Source organism: Notamacropus eugenii, chromosome 4 (assembly GCF_028372415.1).
Source record: "Notamacropus eugenii isolate mMacEug1 chromosome 4, mMacEug1.pri_v2, whole genome shotgun sequence".
NCBI lineage: Eukaryota > Metazoa > Chordata > Mammalia > Diprotodontia > Macropodidae > Notamacropus > Notamacropus eugenii.
The window spans coordinates 161,447,812-161,471,517 of record NC_092875.1 but is presented as its reverse complement, the minus strand read 5'-3'; the positions used below and the strand labels follow the sequence as shown (position 1 = coordinate 161,471,517).

General features: G+C 37.7%; 1 protein-coding gene across 3 annotated transcripts in view; it reads right to left on the bottom strand.

The window, feature by feature from the left end:
* The window catches only part of RUNX1T1 (RUNX1 partner transcriptional co-repressor 1), a 174,833-nt gene that overhangs the window by 127,432 nt on the left and 23,695 nt on the right, over positions 1 to 23,706 (bottom strand). Inside the window, exon 3 of one of the 3 annotated variants that reach the window (XM_072603573.1) lies at positions 12,456 to 12,626. The exons of the other annotated variants lie outside the window; for them this stretch is intronic. Coding sequence (XP_072459674.1) covers positions 12,456 to 12,543 — 88 coding nt within the window. The 5' untranslated portion in view covers positions 12,544 to 12,626. The remainder of the gene's footprint in view (positions 1 to 12,455; positions 12,627 to 23,706) is intronic. 3 annotated transcript variants of the gene reach the window in all.

Below are 23,706 nucleotides of genomic sequence, written 5' to 3'. Positions count from 1 at the left end.
AAAGACATGGTATAAAAAAAATTTTTAAAAAAGAGAGGCAAGACCTCTGCTTTCAGATCTTACAACAAAAGAGGGGCCTCAATGATACAATGAGTTTATTTATAGAGTTGCACAAAACAGGATAAATTAAGACCATTTTGAATGTTCTGCCTGGTACAGAATAAACTGTCACATCATCATTTAGGAAATCCTTTACAGATGTACCAACTGGTCAGGCAATAGCTTGAGAACAGAGAGATTCCTGGGCTAACCTAAGTAAATTCTATTCCTTCATTATAAATAATCCTGTTAATTCAAACATTCTTTGTATTAAGAATGCCTAGTGCTTTAAAAAAAAAAAAGTTTGTTTTTAACTGACTATTTTTGGGGGGTTTTTTTTGTTGTTGTTGTTAACCGTTTTTTCACATTCTCCATGTCTGAAAATGTAGCCAACTGCATCAAGTTGGGCTCTGTTCAAAAAAACACACAAACCAGTTTACTACAATAGATTTATATCACATACTAGAAAGGCAGGATTGTGTACTGTATTACTCCAGGGTATTTTTCATTTATTTCCAAAACATTCTAGCTTTAAAGCACAGATTATCTTTTGTTCAAACCTGACTTGCCAACAGAGACCACAACTCTACTGAAATGCATCTGTAGTGAATGAAAGCTCTCTGTAACAGAGAAGTTAGATTTGGACTCAAAGCTTTTCTGCAGGTCTTCTCAACTTTCCTCTCTGCTTCTAGCAGGCTGTTGTGATACATTGTGACTTCACACAGTGGGTATTAAGTGAGTTAATTCAAAGGAGCTGAAACCTCATTGATCCTAATTGAAAGTAATACTCCCAACCAAATACTTTTCTACCCCATCTGCTCTGGCCTGCCACCAGCTATTCAATACAAGAGAATTAATAGTTTCAGATATTCTAACGGACCCAATAAAGGCACTCATTTAAGCAAGGCTGCATTAACAAAGTGAAAAAACAAGAGCAAAATAGCTTCAAATGGAGCATTTTACTCCTAGTTGGCTTTAACAAAGCTGAATAAGGCTTATTCTGACTTTTTATGTGCAAGACTTGATAAACTGAATGAGAAGGCACTCAATGATCAGTCAACGAGCTTTGATGAATGGTCATTAGGACCCCCCTGATCTTAGGGTAGACCCTTCCACAAAGTGGCATACCAGCTTGAAAGGGCGGACTCACTAATGTCCAGATTTCCCGGCTTGCTTGTTCCACTTTCACTTTCAGACCACTGGCCACCAAATGAGGCTGACATATTGGAAAATAATCATTTATGGGCGAGTGGTAAAAAATAAAATGGAGGCATTAGCTCTGCTTTCAAATTCAAATCTGCTAGTTTTGTCAGACCCCAAAGGTTGTGATTTTCCACCCAGCTGGAAGCTATTAGTGTTTTCTTAAGGCATCCACTGACAGGGCAAACCCACCTAATGTGTACTCACACATCAGCCTAGGCAAGATGGACCTCTCCTCTGGATGGCTTCCTAACTTTCCATCAGTTTGACAGTCAATTAAATAGATACAGCACCTAATAAAAATGTATGTTAATTTGTTTCTGCTCCTGAAAGACATCTAAAAAGTGTACTTAGGAAACTGAATAATATATTGACTCCTGGCAACAGAAATAAATCCAGTTATACCTTATCCACAGGACAAAACAAAATGACTGGGATATGAGTTAACAAAAATCGAAGAACACCAAACCATAGGGGAGTCAAGGAGTACAGAGAAAAACCTTTTTTATTTAAAGTCCATTTAAATATTGAAGTGTGCTATGAGAACGTTTTAGTTATAAATCCTTTCCATCTAAGTCTGATGTAAAACAAGAGACCATAATCATGCCATTTTCCCTAAATTATTTCCTCAGGTCTCTATCTATTCCCCAAAGTTCTGCAGCTTCTCAACTGTTCACTAGGACCTTAGTTACATGACAAAGAGCAGGAGGCATGACAACTATCTCAAGTATTTGGAGGATGTATAAACACTACTATGGGGGCCAAAGGGTTATTCACTGAAGTCCAAGAGGTCCAAAGTAGAAGTAAAAGAAGAAATCAAGTAAAGAGGAAGCAGACGGCAGAGAGAAAGCTTTTCTTAATAGATGAGTCCTACCAGACAACAGAGAAACCAAACAGCTCCAGTCTATAGGGTCATTGGCAACTAGACTGGCCCAAGCCCTTGACAGTAAGGTATCCTGTGGAGAACAATTCTGTATGTCTAGGAAGGAAGCCTAGTCTACCAGAGAAAGTGGCTGAGTCAGGAATTGTGACCCTTAGGCTTACCCATCACTTCTATGAAACTAAAAGCTTCAAGTTTCCAGTACATCTGGAATGTTACCCCTTCTTTCCCTCATCAAAAAGGAGCAAATAATGTGTCCTCACAATGGAATGTGAAGATATAGGAAGTAAAACCCTAAAACAGGAAATAATAAGCTAGGCTGATATACCAGATAATCTATATGGTTTTTTATTTCTTTTTACAGAATAATATTAATATAAACATACAAGTAATTATTCAAGGGCTACAACTAATTTTTTTTATTCTTTGAAATAGTTAAGATGCTACAAACCAAGGCATTTGGCACCCTCCATCATTTTGTCAAAGAGTTTGGTTCAGATTTGTGAACTAACATTTGCTGAAAGTGTTAATCTGTGTTCACAGTTTCTGGGATTTTTATTTTTTCATTGTCTTGGTGGCAAACTATCCAAACTGGGTCATTTTTCACCAACTATATTTCTGGTTTTCACTACCTAGTAACCTAGAGAAAGCTGAAGTTTGGGGAAGGCATAGGAAAAGGGAGACAGAAACTTCTATCTCCAGGATAAATTGTAGCCTCTCAATGGGCACTTTCAATCTCATCATACTGTTAAACCAAAACCACGTTTTTAAAAGAACTAAAGGAAGATGAAAGTACTTGGGAATTCCAAATGTAAAATGCCTGCTTATTTATCTAAGGGGGGTTACTACAACCTTCCCTTTATTTAATGCCCACACCACCAAAATTCTCCTCTCTGCACCCACACAAAAGTTAACCTTCATCTTATAGCATAACATGAATAAGATTCTATCCAATCTATCATTCGTGTATTTAATTTTTGTTCCATTTTTCAATTTCCATTAAGTTAATATGGGAGAATCAGTAACTACCCATATTTTATTCATTTGAGAGAGACTGTAACATTCTCTTGAAAACCTTTGTTTCCACGTCCCCACCTCCCCATTCTTACTGCTGGCCAGTTAGTTTTTGTTAAAACGCAGGGGTGATGGCGTATGCTCCAATGAACTTTCCCTCCTCTTAGCACCAGAGACAAAAACCGGCAGCCCTGCTCTGAGCTGGCTGCCATCTGGACAGTTTTCTCTCAAAGCCCACCCCACACCACACTGCAGGCGAAATTGGAGGGCTCCAGAGCTCTGTGGGGCTATTCAGGACATACCAATTTCACATTTTCTGCTTGTACGCTTGCTACAATAAATGCTAATGAGGACTATGAATGACAATTTTAAAGACAATAAAAAGGTCTCCAAATCCCTTGCATATGGAGGCACTGTTTTCAAAACTTCACCTTCTGTTACAGAGTTGTTACAGTCTAAAGGAGGCAAAAAAGAAAACCCCAAGAACAATGAGATGATCAAAGTAGAGCTGAGTCCTTAAGATTTCCAAAGAAAGCCATCTTCATAAGCTCAGTAAACACATGTACAGAATCACAAATGCTCACACGTTTTATTATCTCCCCCCACAGAAATGTAGCTTATGACAAGGTACCACTAATTATTGTGTATACCAAAAAGATAGCTTAGCAATTCTGGTTTCATTCATTGGCTAGCCTAAAAGCCAAACAGTTGAAGAGAATGTATTATTTCATGGAACTTATATACATTTGAGAAAAAACTATGAACTTTATTCTCATATCAAAAAATCGTGTTCAAACTGAAAGGAGACAAATGATACATGAATGTGGAGGGGGTGTTGCCTAAACTAGAACTGTAGCCCCCAGAAATAGAGAAATGAAAGTTTCACCTTCCTGTGTATAGCTTAGAAATGCTCCTTATATCATTAACATGGATTAAAACACTTACAACAAAATCCACCAGGTGGAGCAAATACACAGCGATACAAATCCCAGTATTTCTGGATTCCATAACTCTTCGGCAGAAGGCTTATTTTCCTTTAACAAACTCCCTTTTGCTCACTCCACTTTACAAATTAACACAATCCACACAATAACGCGCCACACTGACATACAAAATCTAAGTTCACTAAAATACAATTTTGAGTTACTTTGTATTTTATGCAACTAAAAATCTCATTACAGAATTGCTTCATTTGTCAAAAATCATACCCGGCACTGTGATTTAACTCTGGTCTAATTCTAGATTTAAACTACACACTGCCTCAGACTAGATACAAAATAAAATGGAATGTGATGTTGCATTCCTACATGTCTTGGAACACCTGGGGATGTGATTAAAATGTGTCCATCTTGATTTAATATCCTCACTTCTGTGGTTTATTTCAAGTGTACCAGAATAAAAAGGCAGCAGAGCCTAGGGCTTTTGGTTAGGGGACCGGGGGTACGATGGCATCTCCTACTCTGCTGCTGTGCAGTGACCTCAGTCAAGTTTCTTAAACTCTTTAAGCCTCATATCCCTCATTTGTAAAATGGGAATAATGCTACGCTAAAAAAAAGGGGGGGGGGGCATTTGTGAGCTATTATTTTAGTCAAGGTGTTTTCAAAACTATATATCATCTACAGCAAAACTGTAGAAGGAAAACTTCATAATACTCTAAATTTGTGTATTACTGTTATCTTTAATCCGGTGGCGAAGATATTATGATGCTTCTCTCACAATATCCTGGTGCCTAAATTAGTTTTCTCAGCTTCTCCCCCATATCTTGTGCCCTATTTATAATTGGCACAAGTCTGCTGTTACTGATGGGATGTAGTTTCTTTGTTCTACTTCCTTCTGGATCCTTTCTTTTTTCTCCTCTCCTCCCTTCCTCCTTCCATGTCTCCATTTTTTGAGACCTTGCTATTTTGTTCACTTTTCATTCATTCATTCCATGTGTATCTGAACACCTAGTATGTGCTAGATGCCATCTTCTTTCCCTTGTTAATTCCTACTCTTTTCTGGGTATCCCTTTCCTTCAATTCACATCCTTCTCCATCCACTTTTCAGAATCCTCAGCTCTTCCCACATTAGAAACTGCATTCACTGCCAAGGCCTAATGCTACAAATGGTGTTAATGCTATCTGTTTTTGGGAAATGCTATCTGGATTCAAAGACCAGGACCAAGATTAGCTTAAAATGTACTAGTGGGAAAATGCCAGGACTGGTGGGATAGTCAGGAACACTGACAAGAGGCTTAATGTAATTGTTCATGGGTTTTTCTTTCCCCCTCTTTCATATTTACGCTGATGTTAAAAAGAAAAATAATCCAAAGGAATGCAGCAGGCTGAGACATAAATAAACATGTATATCCCCAGGCATATGCATAACACTTATGGCAAAACTACATTCTGCTTCAGTCTAATAGATCATGGTGATACCAATTTCATCACATGACTCTCCCTCCACTTGCTTAAATGATTATGCACATTTTTTTTGCCAGTCAAGTACAGAAATGCATTAAATATCTGCAATACTCCTATAAATATAATATGGAAAAAATAGCATTGTCATATAATCCTTACAAATTTCTTAGAAAAGCTCTTTCAAGTGGTTGTATTAATTCTTCCAAGCTGTGGCTACACAACATAGGAAGCATAAATGTATCTCGTTACATACATGTAATTCCTATTAACATTAACTGGAATTATGTATGCACTCTTCCTAATGAAGTAGTTTAAAAAAAGTAAACCATATGTAGCCATAATCTGAACCTTCCATCCCCTCCATCCTCCACACCCATCTACACAGCAAAAAAAAAATGTAGAATTTCAGCTTGATTTAAAAAAAAAATCAACTCACATTCACTAGGTCTCTGTAAAAGATATTTTGGTACAACCTTCCTCCAACAGTTCTCTTAATAGCTGTCGTAGGTCTTCAAAATGGCTACATACCTCTCATGTCCTCCGAGGTCCCTCCCTGGACCCCTTCCATGAAATAAAAATTGTTATGTGTACCTGATAACAAAGGTCAATAACTACATTCAAAATCCAAGAGAATACATAATTTTAAAAGTTATGTCCCCATAAGATGTCTGTTTTGCACAAACAGGTTTGGGGGTAAGACTTCAAACGAGTTCAACTATATTTACAAGTTTTACAGATTTCATTTTGGGTTTTAATTAGTAGTCAGCACTGAGCCCCCCCTTCCCCTTCTCTACCCCCAATCTGCAAGCTAAATTGTATTTTATGAACTAGGAAACAGGAAATACAGCAAACTAACACCAGAAATCCAACAGTTAATGTTTGTTGTTATTGGTATATAGTGTTATATACCAATGCCAGAATTTTTGGAGAGAATACTGAAAAGTGCCAAAATGTGGCATGTATGTGCGCATGTGTATATATACATATACACATACATACATACACACACATACACACACATATATGTTTATGTTTAAATCTGTTTAAAAAAGAAAAACAACCAAGCCTTTCTGTCAATGTAGTCCGGGCTGAAAGACTAGAGAACAGTGCTGGCAGGAACCTCAAATTCCTGACCAAACCCTCTTCCACACAATGCCTTGTGAATGAAAGGAACCCAGGCCATGCAGAGATAGCCTGCTGTCAGGAACCAGACCTGACGTGGGCGGACAGACAGGGCTGGCCTTGCAGGATGTCAGAGCACCACACTGCTCCTTGAGATACTGAGTTTTCACATAGGCTCACACTGGATGTTTTGCTCTTCAGGTAATTAAACAAGGAAGCGGGGCTGCTGTGTATGAGTCTGACCCCACTCACTGAGGCTCCAGGGTTCTGAATATCAACTTCCTCTAAAACTGCCTGGAGCAACAACATACACCATCTACTCTCCCCTCCTCCCCCCACCACCTCTCTTCTCAATCTTTCCCTCCTCCCACTTGCCTTTTGCTAACCTCTGAAACAAGTCCTCCTCAGAAAAGGAGGCAAACTCACTGAACAGTATAAAGAAAATTTTCTTTTGCAAAGAAAAATGTGACTTCTTGGCAGCAAAAAGTCCATCACTAATTGTTGTTGTTTCAGACATGTCCTATCCTTCCTGAACACATTTTGGGTTTTCTTGGCAAAGATACTGGAGTAGTTTGTCATTTCCTTCTCTAGTGGATTAAGGCAAACAGAGGATCCATGACTTGCCCAGGGTCACACAGCTACTAAGTTGTCTGACTCCACATTTGACCCGGGCCAGGTGCTCTACTCGCTGCATCACCTAGCTACCCTCATCACCAACTATTAGCCCCTAAAATAGAAAAAAAGAAATTAACATCTGTCCAGATTCCCGTGTCTTTGCCAATAAAAACCCAAACAGAGTCATGAAGAAGCAGGCATGAGGGAACAACAATAACAGGTATGTAGATAGATAAAGCTATTTAAGAGAAAATGTATTTATAGGAATCTGGACAGATGTTAATTTCTTTTGTTTTTCTATTTTAGGTGCTAGTAGTGATGGACTTTTTGCTGCAAAGCTGTATCTACCCACACATATGTAGATAGATATGTGTATATGTATGTATATATATATGTATATAAAATAAGTAGATAGATGATAGCCTATAAATGGTACAAGAAATATGTTTAAAACTCACACTTCGATTAAGAATAGAAAAAACAGTTCCTCTCAGATTTGAAAAGTGGTTTTCACAAGACTTAAAAATTACCCCACCACTCCCAGTTAAGTATAAATATTAATTGATATTTATTTCTTTCCAAACCTAGGATTTCATCAATACCAGAGGCTCTAGCTATGAAAAATCCTACCAACGCAGATCTTGCAAGTCTTTCTATAGCTCAGAGAGTCAGGGGCTTGCCCCAAATCACAAAGTCAGGTCCTCCCACCTACAAGACAGCAGGTCTGTTGAACTTGGGCTCAGGAAGACCTGATTTTGAATCCTACCTCAGACAATTACCACCTGTGACCATGAGCAAGACACGTGACTTTCCAGGCATCAGTTCTCAAATGTAAAATGAGGGGTTTGAACTCAATGGCTTTTAAGGTCCCTTCTAGTTCTACATCTACGAAACCATGGTCCCTGTTAGCCATTATACCGTACCATCTTTTATCCTAAACACTACACCACCCTCTTCCCTAGAAATCCTCAATTTCCTTTTTTTTCCAAAAGAGCATTCTGGTCACAGTGAACAGACTTTAGTACTCAAAATACTTCCTTTAAAAACAGAATACAGATGACTGGCTATTTTCAGTTTTCAGAATGAAAATACTATACTCTGTATAATTAAAACTTGATTCTCCTCTTTCAGAAACCTTATGGTCATTAACTAAATTTCCAAAATGCCTTTTGTAGTAATTTTCCCAAAATTTACCCCAAAGCACAGAAATACCTGCCAAAGAAGCAGTAGGAGCTTTTTTTTTCAAAATCACACTTGAAAGCAATGATTAGAAACCTATAAATAATATATACCTTCTTCATCTGAAAATCCATAGAGTAAAATATTGGCTGAAAGGGAGACAGAGACCCAAAGAGAGAGGAGTACAAAAGCCTGCCTGCTTGTCTGTGTTCAACACAAAGAACGTTAAATGAAAACAACTGGCGGACTGCCAAATTCCTATAGAGGCAAAGAGATTCAAATAAATTGATTTCACGCATCACACTGACCTGGGATCAGTGTGCAGCGGTACAAGGCGCTCAAAGCTCCATGTGGGGTAAAGCCCATTAATGCTACCAGAGTCCTAGGATATGACCAAGAAAATAGGAAAACTCCAAATCTCTCTGAAAAGAGAACTTTTGCTTGAAGAAAATCACTTTCCCTCTGTCCTTAATATAGAAATCAATATTTGTAGAAGAACAGCCTTATCATCTAAAGTTACCCAAATAAAATGTCATTCTTTTATTTTATTATGTCTAACTTAAACCATATACTGTGCATGCAGATGGATACCACATGAAGGCCACATGAGGGATATTTATATGTGTATGTAAGGACATGTGATTTTTAAGACAATAGGCTAAAAAAATTCATTTTTCTCTATGATTCTTTCCTCCTCTACTACTCTCTTTCCATGTTTTCTACAGATTATGGGCTTTCTTTTCTTTGGACTCCAAAACCTGGATTCCTGCCAAGTTTTTCTTATTGGCTCCAAAACAGAATGGTCACCACTCAAAGGTATTCTAAATCTGCCTGGTCCAAGCTATAAAGGCTCTTATAGCAGAATTAAAACAAGAACAAAACCCCCTGTGCCCTAATGGGACCACGTAACATGCAGACTAGGTTCAACGACAGCCAAGTCTGAGGGTAGTTATTTTGTATCTACAATCTCTCCCCCCATCCTAACCTTCCCTTCTCCCTGACCGCATATTCCACTCTATCACTATTTATTGACCACTACACAGGAAAATGGGCATCTACTTACAGGGTGAAGTTTTTCATCCTGGCTAAGCTGCTTTCATTCTCAAACTTCCAGCCCCAGGTTTCCATATTTATAGAGCTCCTCACTTTTTCTGCTGCCAAATTACAGTGCCAGTCCCCCCCCCCCCCCCCACCAAACTTATGCCTTCCCTCTGAAATTATCCTCAATTTATCCTGTGTATATTTTGTTTGTACACAATTATTTGCATGTTGCCTCCCCTCCCTATTAGCCTGTGAGTGCCTTCAGAGCAGGGGCTGTTTGGGGGTTTCTTTGTACTCCCAGGGCTTAACCCAGTAACCAGCACTTGTTAGATGCTTAATAAATGTTAGCTGGCTGCCTGAGTAAGAGAATGTGCTAAAGCGGTGGGTTTGAAGCATCTGTAGGTTTGAACTATGGATTTATGTTTTACAAATTTAAATCCTGAAAAATCGAAGGGAGAAAGGGAGAGAAGAGGGGAGGGAGAGAAAGAGAGAAAGAGAAAGAGAGAAAGAGAGAGAGAGAGAGATCCTTGCCTTAAAATGACCACTGTAACTGCAGGAAGAACAAATATTTTAGATATTTTAAAGAGGTTCTTAAATTGAATTAATGATATGATTATTACATACACTCTCTCTCTCTCTCTCTCTCTCTCTCTCTCTCTCTCTCTCTTTCTCTCCTGTAACTATCACTGGCACAGGGAGGAGGAGAGATAGACAATGAGATGAGATCAATATGTGATGCCTTAGGGAAAAAAATTGAGCTGGGAATTCAATATTTGCATAATACACTAAATAACCCACGTGTATTATGATGTCTGTTCTTGTCATCCATCTTTGCTTTTCATTACAGATCTCCCATGCTGCAATCAAGTTCACTGCCAGCAGGCCACAGGTGTGCACCACATGAGCAGATGAAGCAGTGATATTGATGGGGAGGGGGTAAGGGAGGAGAAGAGGGCAGTGAGGATGGCTCTCTAGAACTACAACACATTTATCCAAGGTGTACTTATGCATCTGTTACCCCCTTTCTTTTTTAATTTTTAATTAACACCTTGAATGTATTTTCGCACATAAATAAGTGCTGCCCTTAGAGGTCAGAGAAGAAAGGAAGAAAATATGAAATATATGTTTAGTATTCACGGAGCTTCTCCTGTAGCAGAACTTAGGTAAAGAATCCTTAGTGATTCCCCTTTCTTTCTCTTAAAAACATTTTTTTGGTGTCTCCTAATTACAATATTTTCCATTTATCTATACTAACTTTACAAAGCTTCTCTCTCTTAATTATCTCAATTAAAGAGTACAAGTAATATTTCCATTTTACTCATCAAAAACTCAAGCTTAAACATTTTGCCCACATAAATGAAGGGTCAATAAGATTCAAACTTGAACATTTAGAATCACAGCCCATTGTTCCTTCCATACGCTCCTACGTCGCCAACAACCTTCCCTTAACTTATAGACCAAAAATCTAACAGCCAAACTGTAGTCCATTAAAAAAAAAATCACTCCTATTGGTTCTAATTCTTCTTTACAACATGCTTAATGTGAAAATATGTTTAAAATGAATGTATATGTAGAGCCTACAGCAGATTGCACACCATCTTGGGGTTGGGGGAAGGGAAAAGAGAGGGGAGAAAATTTGGAACTCCAAATCCTACAGAAGTAAATGTTGAAAACGAAAAATAAATTTAAAAACCCCACAAATTTTATGTAGCAGATCATAGAGACCTAAAGGTAAGTGACACGCACATTTGTGTGACAGAATTCATAAATAAAGGGACCTCCTCCAAAGATTTTAGAATAAGCTCATTTTTCTCCAAAGAGATTCAAAAGCACCCCAAACCAACCCTCTCATCACACCACTCACTCTCCTACAGCAACAACAAAAACAAATTGCAAACAGCAAAAAGAGATGTGGCTATAATAACCACAAATTGAAATGCCAGCGGTAGCAAAGGGGGCAAGCATAATTCCTTGCTTTATATTTCAAAGGGCAGTGGAGTTAGTGGGACATTCTTTCTACCCTTCTTTCTCAGCTTGCTCAGTTTTAACACAGGGCTTCTAAATCCCTTTCCTGGTCACTAGTGATAAGCACTAACAAAGACATAGTTACTTTCCCACAATGCTTTACCCAACTACAAGTTCCCTCCACTCCTTCTTGTGGCTCTGTACAATCTCACTATTCTTTAAACCTGGAAAGGGGTTCTAATGTTGAGCTGTAGTTCTAGGGACCCACTTTGCTTTTAAACATGAAAACTTTGAAAGAAGTCAAGTACCTTTTGCCTTTGTTTCTATTTACCCTGGCCCTAATATGAAAGCAGCTGCACAGACTACTGGTTGTGTGTGTGTGGACCTTTTATAGTTCTGAGGACAGTTTTATGCCCAGCAAGTTATCCTACACTTCATGACATTCACCATGCACATAACAATCCAGTTCATTTTGAGAAAATAAAAGCATTTTTAAAATGGAAAACCACTTTGTTTTTCCCCTATTTAGACAACAAACTGTTTGAGAAAACACCATCTACTAGTTACAATAAACACAGAAATCATGGCATCGTTTTTACTCAACTCAAGTGTTGTTTAGCTCATAGCAGATGTATTATGAAACATGGCAAGAAACACTCCAACAGGAAAATAGAAAGAAAAACTGGTACTTGATCATTTGATAGCATCAGACCCAAAGCTATCACAGGTCCCACTCGAGTACAGATGCACTATAGAACACACAGCCCTTTAGAAAAACCCCACCACCACCAGGACTAAAGTTAAATACGACAAAAAGAAAAAATGTGATAACCAAACTATGAATTTAAAGGATCAATAAGGGAGGGCAAATGGGAGAAGGGACAAAAAGTAATAAAAAAAAATTCTTTACAATCACAGTTTATGGGGAAAAGAAAGTAGAGAATAACTTTCTGAGATGTATGCAAATTGCAAAATCAAAATATTTGTCTGTTCCTTACCTTGACAAAATTCAAAGTTCCCTTTTTTCCGGCAGTCACCTATTACTAAACTCAGTGCTCTCCAAGTGTTTCTTTTGACAGATATCATTCTCCACCAACCGTTCTGCTAATTTCCTCTCCTTTTCTGACTGGGACAGATATTATGTTCACCAGCCCAGAGATCAATCTTTTCTATTGACAACAACAAAGGAAAAAAAAATGCATATCACATCCAGTATGAAGCACTCACTCTATTCATGAAAACACTAAGCCATTTTAAAAAAAAATAGCATCAGATAAACACTGTCTTTCTAAAACAATGTTACCCACAGTTCCATATAAGGGAGCACTTTAAAACTCTGTTTTTGGTTTTGTTTTTTCAAAAAGTCGGCTTTATTAATTAATCCTTTGCAATGCCTGAGGCAGAGATGACAATTAAGTGGACATACAATCCTTCCCTCTTTGGTCCTTAAATGAGTTTCTAAAGAGGTGTGGATCATAGTGTAGATATTTTAAGAAAATTCTTTATACTTTACCTGTTTCGATAAAGGAATTAAATCATAAGCTTTCCAACCTTACATTTTCTTTAGGTGATTCTTTGGGTAATAGATGTGACTGCTTTCTATTTTAATTCTCAGAAATTCATACACAGATGGCAGCTTTAAAGAGGCTATCCAAATTCTTTCACTGCCTTGGGATTTAGAAAATCACAAGTTCATAGATTTAGAGAGCTGCTAGTGACCTTAGAGGCCAAATCTTTCCTTTTACAGAGGAAGAACTGAGGCCCAGAGATGCTGATTTGCCCAAGGTCACAGAGGTAGGAACAGTGCTGGGATCTAAACCCAGGTCCCCTGGACTCCCAAGTCAGTGTTTCTTTCCACTGCATGATGGTGCCACTTTTTAACCGTAATAGCGATTACCCAAGAAAGTTAAAAAATATCCAGCAACGAATGGTCAAAAGGGGATTTACCTATACACAGGCATACCTTATACAAAATAAGTCATGGAATTTTTTTTTCAATATGGCTAAGCACAGAAGTAATGGTGAATTATAATGCCACATGTTTCTCTGGTCATAATTCACTACTTTGGTTTATTTTTTCTTTAACAAAAACAAGCAACAACCCAAAAAGTACTTTTATTTCTCTTATTCAATATGACCATGTAAAATTATCACTTAAAGAATTAATTGTGAGATAGAACCTATGAAGATAGGAGATAATCAAATAACAATATTGAAAGAAAAGTGGATACATAGATATCAAATCTCTGGTCACTGAAATGTGAAAAATATACAAACATTGCCTGCTTTGGCACTTATTAGCCACCTGATCATGACAGGCAAGATACTCAGCCCTTCAGATTTTCCTCTCTTGTAAAGTGAAGCCAGAAAGGCAACCTGAGATTCAGAAAAGAAAATAGGTTCAAGTCCTATTCTTGACACAAACTGCTTTATGGAAACTCTGGGTGGCAACTTGTACCACCTTCTCAATACCCCAACATAGCTCTCTAAAAATTGCAGAGAAGGCAAATGTATGCATTATGAGTTCAGCAGTTTCCTCACTGAAAGGTCCCTATGCCAGTGGAGTCAAAGGAATGCACTTATTATGGTCCTCATAAATACTACTATTATTTTTCATAATTATTATTCCCTAGTGGTACGTTATGTGACATCCTTGCAGAATGAAAGATGTAGTTTCTCTCTAAGACAAACCAAATCCCTACATATTCCTTACCATTAACATGCTATGCTATACAAATGAGCATTTACTAAGCAAACACCATACATTTATTATGCATATGCCAGGTACTGTACTTATTTTGCCTTATGTTGCAAACTGAACAGACAGTACTTGGGGAGAAGAACAATTCTTATACTGAATCATAATTCAATTCAAATTCTGGAAGGTTCTAAGCAAGCTGGAAAAGCTCGGAGTACAGTTCCAGGGACAAACAGTGTTTGTTCTTCCTGGACCAGACCCACTTAATCCAGAGGCTCATTACCAGTAAATTGGCCACTAGGTGATGCATTTTTTGACCACAGAAACCCATGGAACAGAAGCATCATTAGTGATAAATCTCACTGTTTCTACAATAACAATTACTACAGGTCATCATCAGTGAGAATTTGGAAATATTTACTTAGCTGTGAATTCTTTTTTAAATAGGATTGGATCTTTTATTCAAATTAAAATATTCCAAGAAGAAAAATGAAAATTCTCAATCAACAAACCCATCAAATTATCTCAGAGAATCTGGCAATGATGATGCTTTATTTTTGTTTGAGATAAATACCTCAACCCAGAGTGCACAGAAGGGGTAAAATACAAATTCGAAGCATCTATAATACTATAGATGTCTTTCAAATGCTAATTTTTCTCCCTACTAATAACTAACCAAGTCTCTGTCCATGTTTTGGATCTTTTACATGTTGTATGTCAAGCTGTACACATAACAACTGCCATTGGCAAAATTATACATCAACCCAAAGTGAATACCATTGCTATGGTTTGCTGAACTTTAAATAAAAAGTATTTTATAAGAATAAGAAATTAAAAGCTAGGAGCAAATTGAAGACTTTTCCCCAAAACACAGTTTGATCATTTAAAATTAAAAACATAGTGGGAGGAGGAGTTTGAAAATGCCTTGTTTTTTAATGTAATTTTCTAAAAAACTGCCAATCACCAAAATGTTCAGAATTTTGAAATGACTCCTCCAAAGAATGCCTTGTATGACTTCCATGTACTTCTAAGAATCATTATGATTATTTTTAAAAATGCAATGATAATTATATCATGTTCAATGACCTTTCACCAAAGATGGACTGAAATATCTCTTCAAACGATTAATGTCTATTAGTTATACATCAACCCTCAAATTCTAGAATGGTTGTAATCCCCAAAATTCCTTGCTTTGCTTCCAAATTTGCTTTCAGCTATATGTCAGTATGTTCTCAACAGAAATAAGGTATTTTTCTTATAACTCCTATTTCAATGTGGTGTGTGTGTGTGTGTGTGTGTGTGTGTGTGTTTCTGTGTAAAGGCAAACCAAACTGTTTTTCTAATTATATATTTGCCTTAAAACTTGCTTCTCTTCAAATAAAGAACATTCCCCCATACATAAGGTTTCTATTATATATGTGTGTACTCATACACATACACAAATATACACATATGTATACTGTTGTTGAGTTGTTTCAATTGTGCCTGACTTCATGACCCCATGTGGGGTTTTCCTAGCAGCTTCATTTAAGCTGTTAGAGCTTAAAATTTTGGGACACTGTGTGTGTTGTATGTGGGTGTTCTATAATAGAGAATGCACCACAACTAAATGCACAGAACCCTCCAAACTAGATCTCTTCCATACAAGTTATAAAAAAAAATTCAGCTTGCAAAGGGTTACAAGTTGGAGGAGACCTCAGAAGTCATCCAATTCAACTGGTACCTGACCAACATAATGGAAATCATGATGTAATGAGAGTCATAAAATTTAGGGTACAAGCTTTAAGCTTTAAAAAAAAAACAAAACTTCAGTACATTAGGTCAAAGACTTATTTCTACTGCCTTCAAACTCTCTTTGAGTTTATCACTGAACTTCCCATCTGGGTTTTCATTTATAATACCTATGTGAATTGGTATTTTGGATTCTCTGGAATCCCACTAGTACTCAAATACAATATTCCCAAACTCTTAAACTGCATGAGTTTGAAGGCACTATACTATGCTGATGTAAACTAAATCCAGGATCCTCCTCCCCACCTGCGAACTTTGTATTCAAAAGAGCCTACTTCATGAATGAATGGCAAAACTTAAGCTTTATTAGAAATTTCAGTTGGATGTTATGAAGCTGAATGATGAGGGAGTTCATTTCATTATGTTTTATAAAGCATGAACCTTAGTACTAGCAAACAAGTATAAAGTAATGCAAACAAGAACAAGTAAGATGAAAAATGCCCACTTGAGTGTTTCCATCCTCTGCTCTAGGTACTCTGCCATGATCAAATCATGCATATCTTTGCATCCAAAATAAGAGTCTTGGATGACCTCTGCTCCTCCCACCCAATTTGTAAAACGTAAAACAAAGTATTTTCAGGATTGTTTCAAAAGCTATACTTCACTCACAGTAGAGTGTCTCAACAATTTGTAGTTCTACAAGAGCATTATTTTTAAAAAAGGCTCAGCATGTTGTATTGCCATGGAAATTGTGGAAAACATACATTCCCAAACAAATATTACTTTTTCTCAATGGTATGAAGTAATGAAAACCACATGTGTAAATCTGCGATCCGTGCAGTAGTTCAAGCTGCAGCTGATCGAAAATACAGAAAGTGAACTCTGCTATATAAAGGATTCTTGTTACAGAAATATAATGTGAAAACCAGATGCAGACAGAAAACCTTAATCACAGATGGGAATGTAATCACTGGCATACAGAATACTTTTTTGATCAATCTTAACCATATGCGCGATGTATTTATTTTCTAAGGAATGCAATAACTGGAGAGAACCTTCCATTTGAATTCGGTTAACCTCATATTTATAATGCTTTTATCTTACTCCCACATCCCTCCAATGTATAAGCTGAGCCAAGGTTTTAAAAGGAAGAGTCGCTGGCCTTGGCAAATCATTCTTGTATCAGTTTATCTTTCAAAAATTTAATAGGATGTAAAGACTACACATATCAGAGTCAACCTCAAAAGAAATCAAATGCAGTTACCCATTACTGTATTCCTCATTCATTGCCAGGAATCCCTTCCCTGCCTAAACACATTTCTCAAGAGAATTACACTTCCACTTGGGTCAATTTTTCCTTTAGTATATGATGCATAGTTATTCAAAAATCCAACATTAAACACACCTCTTATTTCTGTCAAACTTACTTGGAATCAAATCTTAACTGTCTAATTTCTCTCCCTCCCCTTACTGAATTCTGCTGCTTCAAAAGTGCCCCTCTTCATAAGTGAAAATAGGATTTTTTTTTCTGTTTCTAGGTACAACAGAAGTGAAACAGGACTGGCTAGAAAATCATCAAATAACGGCAATAATAATAAATAATAATGCCATTTTATATTTGTAAAGTGTTTTGACAGATTTTCAAAGCTGTCTCCCATACATTAGCTTACTTGTGTGACAGGTTCTCTAAAGTCACTCCCTGAGGAGATGCTCAAGAGTAGTATCTAATAAACTCTTTCAAGCCAGAGAGGGTGGTTTGGGAGTCAGAGCATCCCTTCACAGGAATTGCTTTTTGCATGAAAACATTAAACTTACCACCAGGAGGTGATTTGGGTAGGAAAGAAAACAGAGGTCTATTTTCAAAGACTATCCAAACTGGATAGCTGCATAAAATAATTTGACCTACACACAGCTTTCAATTTGAAAATAATATTCTTCCTGTTCTTTGTGAAGTATTTAACAATGCCTGACAACCTTAACCTTCATAAACCTACTCTTCTCCTGGCTTCTTAGTCAATCCTTGGTCTCCTATACTTACTCCCCAGGAGCTGCCCTTTATCTTCTTTGCTTACGTTTCTTTATTAACAGCTTACTGTGAAACACCTACCTATACGTGGACCTTCCCCAAGGGTTTTGTCTTTAGACCTCCTCTCTTCTCCTCACATTCTCACTTTTGGCTATCTCAAACCCTCTTATTTCTTCCATTATTTCCCCTAGGGATGGCTTTCAAAACTGTTTCCCTATCCTGACATCTCCTAGGAATGCCAGTTCCAAGATTCTAGAACTGAAAGGGACTTTCTAGAAAGGTTAAGGGATTTGCCAAGTAGGAACGCTGGAATTTGAATTCAGCTTTCTGACTCTAAAAAGAACACTCCTCAAACACTACTTTACTCATGTCACCCTTCCTAATGGAAAAACTTTAATGGCACCCTATCCTGGCACATTGGCTGGAATGCTGGACCTGAAGCACATGGGTCCAAATCTTGCCTTTAGGTCTTACTAATTATGGAACCCTTAGCAAGTCACTTAATCTCTCCAAGCATCAATTCCCTTACCAGTAGAAGTGAAAAATACCTGTAATAATAGGTTCAAGCAACTTATCCATTGATAAAAAGTTTCTGCAAACTTTAGAGGGCCATATAAATGTCTGTTGCTATTGTTGGCCTAACATTCCTGTTCTAACTAAGCCCATTGCCACTTGGCCCTAGACCAAACGCCCAGTCTAATTTAACTGCCCTAGCTGCCATTTGTAAATATCTACTTTGTATTTTATCTCCTCCACATCATGCCATACCCCATCCCCTGAAAATGCATCCCCTTCCCCCATATCTACATATCACACTTAAATCCAACTCCAAGTCCCATCTATGGAGTTATAACTATGGAATTATCCCTAACATACCCTAACCAGATAAGATCTTTCCTCTTCTGTAAGCATCTTATAGCATTTACCCTTTACTCCTTTTTATTTAAGTCTGTACTGCCTTTTACTATAGTTATTTTTGTACCTGTCATCTCCCTAAGTAGGTTACAATTTACTGCAGGACAGTACATCATCCATCTCATCCTGTCCCATTCCCCTCCATCCCCCTCTCTTCCCAGAGCCAAAAACATTGCTAGGCACTGAATAAATATCTGTTTATTATTTTAATCTCATCTTTTCTGACTAGAATGAAGGGAAGTTTTATTCAAATTCCTTTACATGTCATTTGAAGTAATGAATTAATCACAAGGCAGTGTAGATCCAGCAGTGATTTATTCTGAGAGGGTTACAGGGTTGTATGACCAAAACTGCTTATAAACCAGGTATTTAAAGTAATAGGATGTTACAAAAATGTAATCTCTCTGTTCAGGTGTACCAATGATTGAATTTAAGAAGAACAAAATCTCCTTAACCATAATTAATTTCCTACTTGCTGAACACTTCAACTTGATCAGCTCTTAACATTTAGTAGTAGAAGACAGCATAGCTTCCCATTTAGAGACTGTTCTAGCTCTATGGCTTTGGGCCTAAAATAGCAAGGGTCTACCATTCAATTTGCCCAGGGGGTTTCAGGAACTCAGAGGAATAATTACTTTATTTTTTCCTTCTGAAATCCACCACCTCACTCATAAGTAATTAGAAACATTTCTTGAAATCTTCATTCATAGACTTAACCAAAATGTATGAGGTTAAAAAAAAAGTTCAATATTAAGATAAAAAAATAGGGCCCAGAATTTCAAGCCATTTATAAAAAGGAACCAGTTTGGTGCAACAAAGGAGGAAGGAGGCCATGAAAGCTCATGCTTTGTGTCATTTTTTTTTCTTGGTTCCTTCCCTCATCTAATTTCATCTGTGAGAGCCTGTCCCTGGAGGACAAGGGAAGAGAGAACCAATTATATCCAAAGGCTAGCTTCTCCAAAATGAAGGCATCTGTTCCATGCCAACGACTTCCACATGGAAGAAAAACAAAACTTTGAAGGCATCTGTGTTCATGGTTGACAGTCACTTATCTTGGGGTCTGCTGTAACTGACTAGCTGCAAACATGATGTGGATGCTGCTGCTGCTGTTGCTGCTGTCAGCTGATCTCACCGGAAAGAGACAGCCCAAGTCCTTAATAAGGATGGCTCATAAAATCCCATTCTTTAGACAGGTCTCTATAATTTAGTGTCATCTCTAGGATTAAGAGTTTCCCCTAATAAAGGAAGGCAAGTTACAGTTTAGGTAGGTGGTTTCTGTGGGCATGGTTAAGGGCAGCCTTGCCCCATGATAAAGTAGAAACCTGCCTCTGATGCATGGTTTGAAGGACTCCAAGAACCACAATGGCCCTCCCTCGCCAAAATATATACATACAAAATGGGAGGAGGGAAGGTCTTTCCATTTTCCCCTGAATTTCTCATTTTGCTCACTGCTTTTAAGTCCCTGGGAGACAGGAGGCATTATGAGTCAGAAGACTTGCATTTCAAAAGAGTATCTCTGCTACTTATCTCTGAACTTGTGCAAATCACTTAATATTTCTTGGCCTCAGTTTCCTCATCTGTAAAATGAGAAGGTTAGGCTAGATGACCTTTAAGCTCTAAATTTATGATATTAAATAGTCATGTCAGCTGGAAGGACTAACTGTATAAGGTGTTAACACTTTAATAGGGATTAGATCAGTGACCTGGTGGAGAAAAGAAGGATTGAGGGACAAAGGGCAGGTAAACTTTAATGAGGAATCAGAAGATAGAGCAGAGAAACTCTGGGGAGATCCTGAGCATTGAGATCACCTACATGTGCTACAAAGGTGTTGTGGGAGTATACTGAAAGTTAGGGATAAACTGGATGAGGAAGATGAAGGTCTATGAAGATAAACTACCAAAGTTTCTCAAATCCAACAATAGCATCCCTTCTTTATAGTCTTTGTCGCTGACCATCTTTACAAAGTAATTTATTGAAATCAGAATGTAATGATGCAGATCAATAAGTTCTAGGCTCACTCACAGTCAGGAAGATTCATGTTCCTGAGTTCAAATCTGGCCTCACACAGCTGCTAGCTTAACATTATTTGACTCAGTTTCCTCATCTATAAAATGAGCTGGAGAAGGAAATGGCAAACCACTCCACTGTCTTTGCCAAGAAAACCCCACATGGGTCTTGAAGAGTCAGACACAAATGAAAGTGCCTGAACAAACATAAGCTTTCAATAACTGGTCAATCTGCGTTCTTCTCCTCTAGTAGATATTGCACAAATAAAAGGCAAGAAATTTACTGATGGAACCAAGATGGGTGAATTTTGTTTTTGAAAAGTAATACAGGTATATAAAAGATCCAAATCCTTTTAAAACAATATTAATACCTTGGGTTCCAAGTTTAATCGTGGCATGTTAAGAAGCACTAATCTATACTGAACTAATTTTAAGTACAAAACATTGATTATTTTCTTCTATGAATTTTTATCAAGCAAAATTGGTATCAGAGAGAAGTGCCTGTTTAAGGTGGAAAAGGGAACTTCAAGAACGAGTCATTTTAGAAAAATAATTAAAATTTCCAAATCAGCCTTAAGATCAAAGATTTAAAGTAAATTTATTGCAGAACCAAAACAAACTTGCTAAAGTTTTAAAGGAACTCTGCCCTTGGGGCCCAAGACTCTGGAATCTCCTCAGAGGCACAACCACTTCAAGAGTTTCTTGGGTATATCAGTAACGACGGCCTCCTATCTTGGACTGAATTCTGTTCTTCAAATCAGAGAATAATCTCAGAGCTGAAAGAGGCTTGAGAAGTCCTCCAGTCCAATTTTACATGAGCAGGATAGGACTCCTCAAAACAAGAAGTCATCCAGCATGGAGTAATAGGCAGTACACTGCTATCTGACAAAGCACATTCTAGTCTCCCACATGACAGCTCTTTAAATGACTGAATATAAACTTTATGTCTCCTAAAATCACCAATTTAAAGATGGAAGCTGCCTTAGAAGGGACTTTGAAAGCCTTCACTTTATAGATGAGGAAAGAGAGCAAGTGATTTGTCCAAGGTCACAAAGCTATTGTCTGAGGTAGCATTTTAACCCAGGTCTTCTCCAACCCTGTCACTGCTGAACTGCACTTTAGGAAAACTCTCTCAATGGCACATGTTTCACCTTAGCTTTCTTACCTTCCCTCTTTCTAGACAACCTTTTGCCATCTGGTTTCTACATTTCCATCAGTTTAGTCAATTAAAAATTTGATTTTAAGGGTCATTCACCAGAACTCTGATTAAAAATTCTGGCTCCTAGAGCAAGCAGTGCAATATGCATCTGGCAAATTTAAATTTATGTGAAAAGAATATTGGCTATCATTAGAACAAATTCAATTGAATGGGCAAACTCTGTGCCACTAGGGAAGGAAATCAGGGACACTCCCATTGTCCTCTGCCAAGGAAGATCCTGGGATACCTAGAAGCTGCTACTAAGATGGTCATAATCTGAGATAGGCAGGAGAGAGAATAGGAAAAGAGCTGGGCCTGCCAGAGAAAGGAGATACGGCAATTGGAATTTTCCTAATTAAAAAACTACTATTCTTCTTCTCATTACTTTAAATAATTTTTTGAATTCTAAATTTCAACATCCCAACTCAACATTCTAACTGTTCCAATTCAGATATGGCACTAGTCATTACTGATCTCCTAATTACCAAATCTGATTTTTTTTCAGTTATTTCTCTTGATGTATCTCTACATCCTTCAAAACTGCTTATTTTCTTATTCCTTTGGAAAAGTCCTTCCTTAAATCAATGTTTATGATATAGCACTATCTCAGTTTGCTTACTACTCTGAATTTTCTTCAAGCCTCCTCTAAAAACTTCTCTTTCTCTCTCATATATCTAAATGAGGCCAATGTTCAATGCATAGTCCTCAGATGTCTGCTTACCTCCCTCTACATCAATGGCTCTTAACCTTTTGTGTTTGCGTGTATGTGTGTGTAATGGACCCCTTTAACAGTCCAATGAAACCTATGGACTCCTCAAAACATTTTAAAATACATAAAATTAATTGGATTACCAAGGACGCCAATTATATTAACTATATATTGCGTAATTAAATTATATTAAAAATATAATTTTTTTCATCCAAACATATCTGTCTATGGACACTCGGGGGTTCAGAACCCTTTCTCTACATTCTTTTCCTTGATTGAATATCTTCAGTTCTGGCCTCTGTTTACTTGTGTCCAAACCCTACCTCTGATGTTTACTACCTGTGTTGATCTAGGGCAAGTCACTTAATTACTCTGGGCTTCAGTTTCTTCATCTATTAAAAAAAAGGTGGGGAGGGAGGGCATGCACTACATGGTCTCAGACATATGTCCTTTCCATCTGTAGACCTACAATCCTATGTATAAGATGACTTTCCAAATCTGTGTCTCCAACTCTGACCTCGAAAGTGGGAATGGTTGTGTCTAGGAATCTTTACTTTTTTATGCAGAAGAATGAGGTTCCTGAACATGGAGGAGAAAGAATGTGTGGATGCCCTGCTTGTCATAGGCTCAAGCAGGGCTTCCTGCCCAGTGGCCTGGACCATGTTTAACAAGAATGGACAACACAAATGGGCAGTCAGGACCAGAGGACCCATGGTTGCTGGTGTTACACATTGCCACTTAGTTCTCATATGTCTCAAGTTCCCTACCTAAGTAACAATAAGCTATCACTTCCTCCTTTCTCTGTAGAGAACTTCATTTGATTCAAAAATGCCATACTTGTTCTTGCTACCCTTACTTCTACACATATACACACCCACCAGAGGTGGAGATTAGACCTCTGGAGCATGATTCTTTGCATAGCCTTGGTCTTATCAATTGGTAAGCTCTGACTCCCACTAATTTTA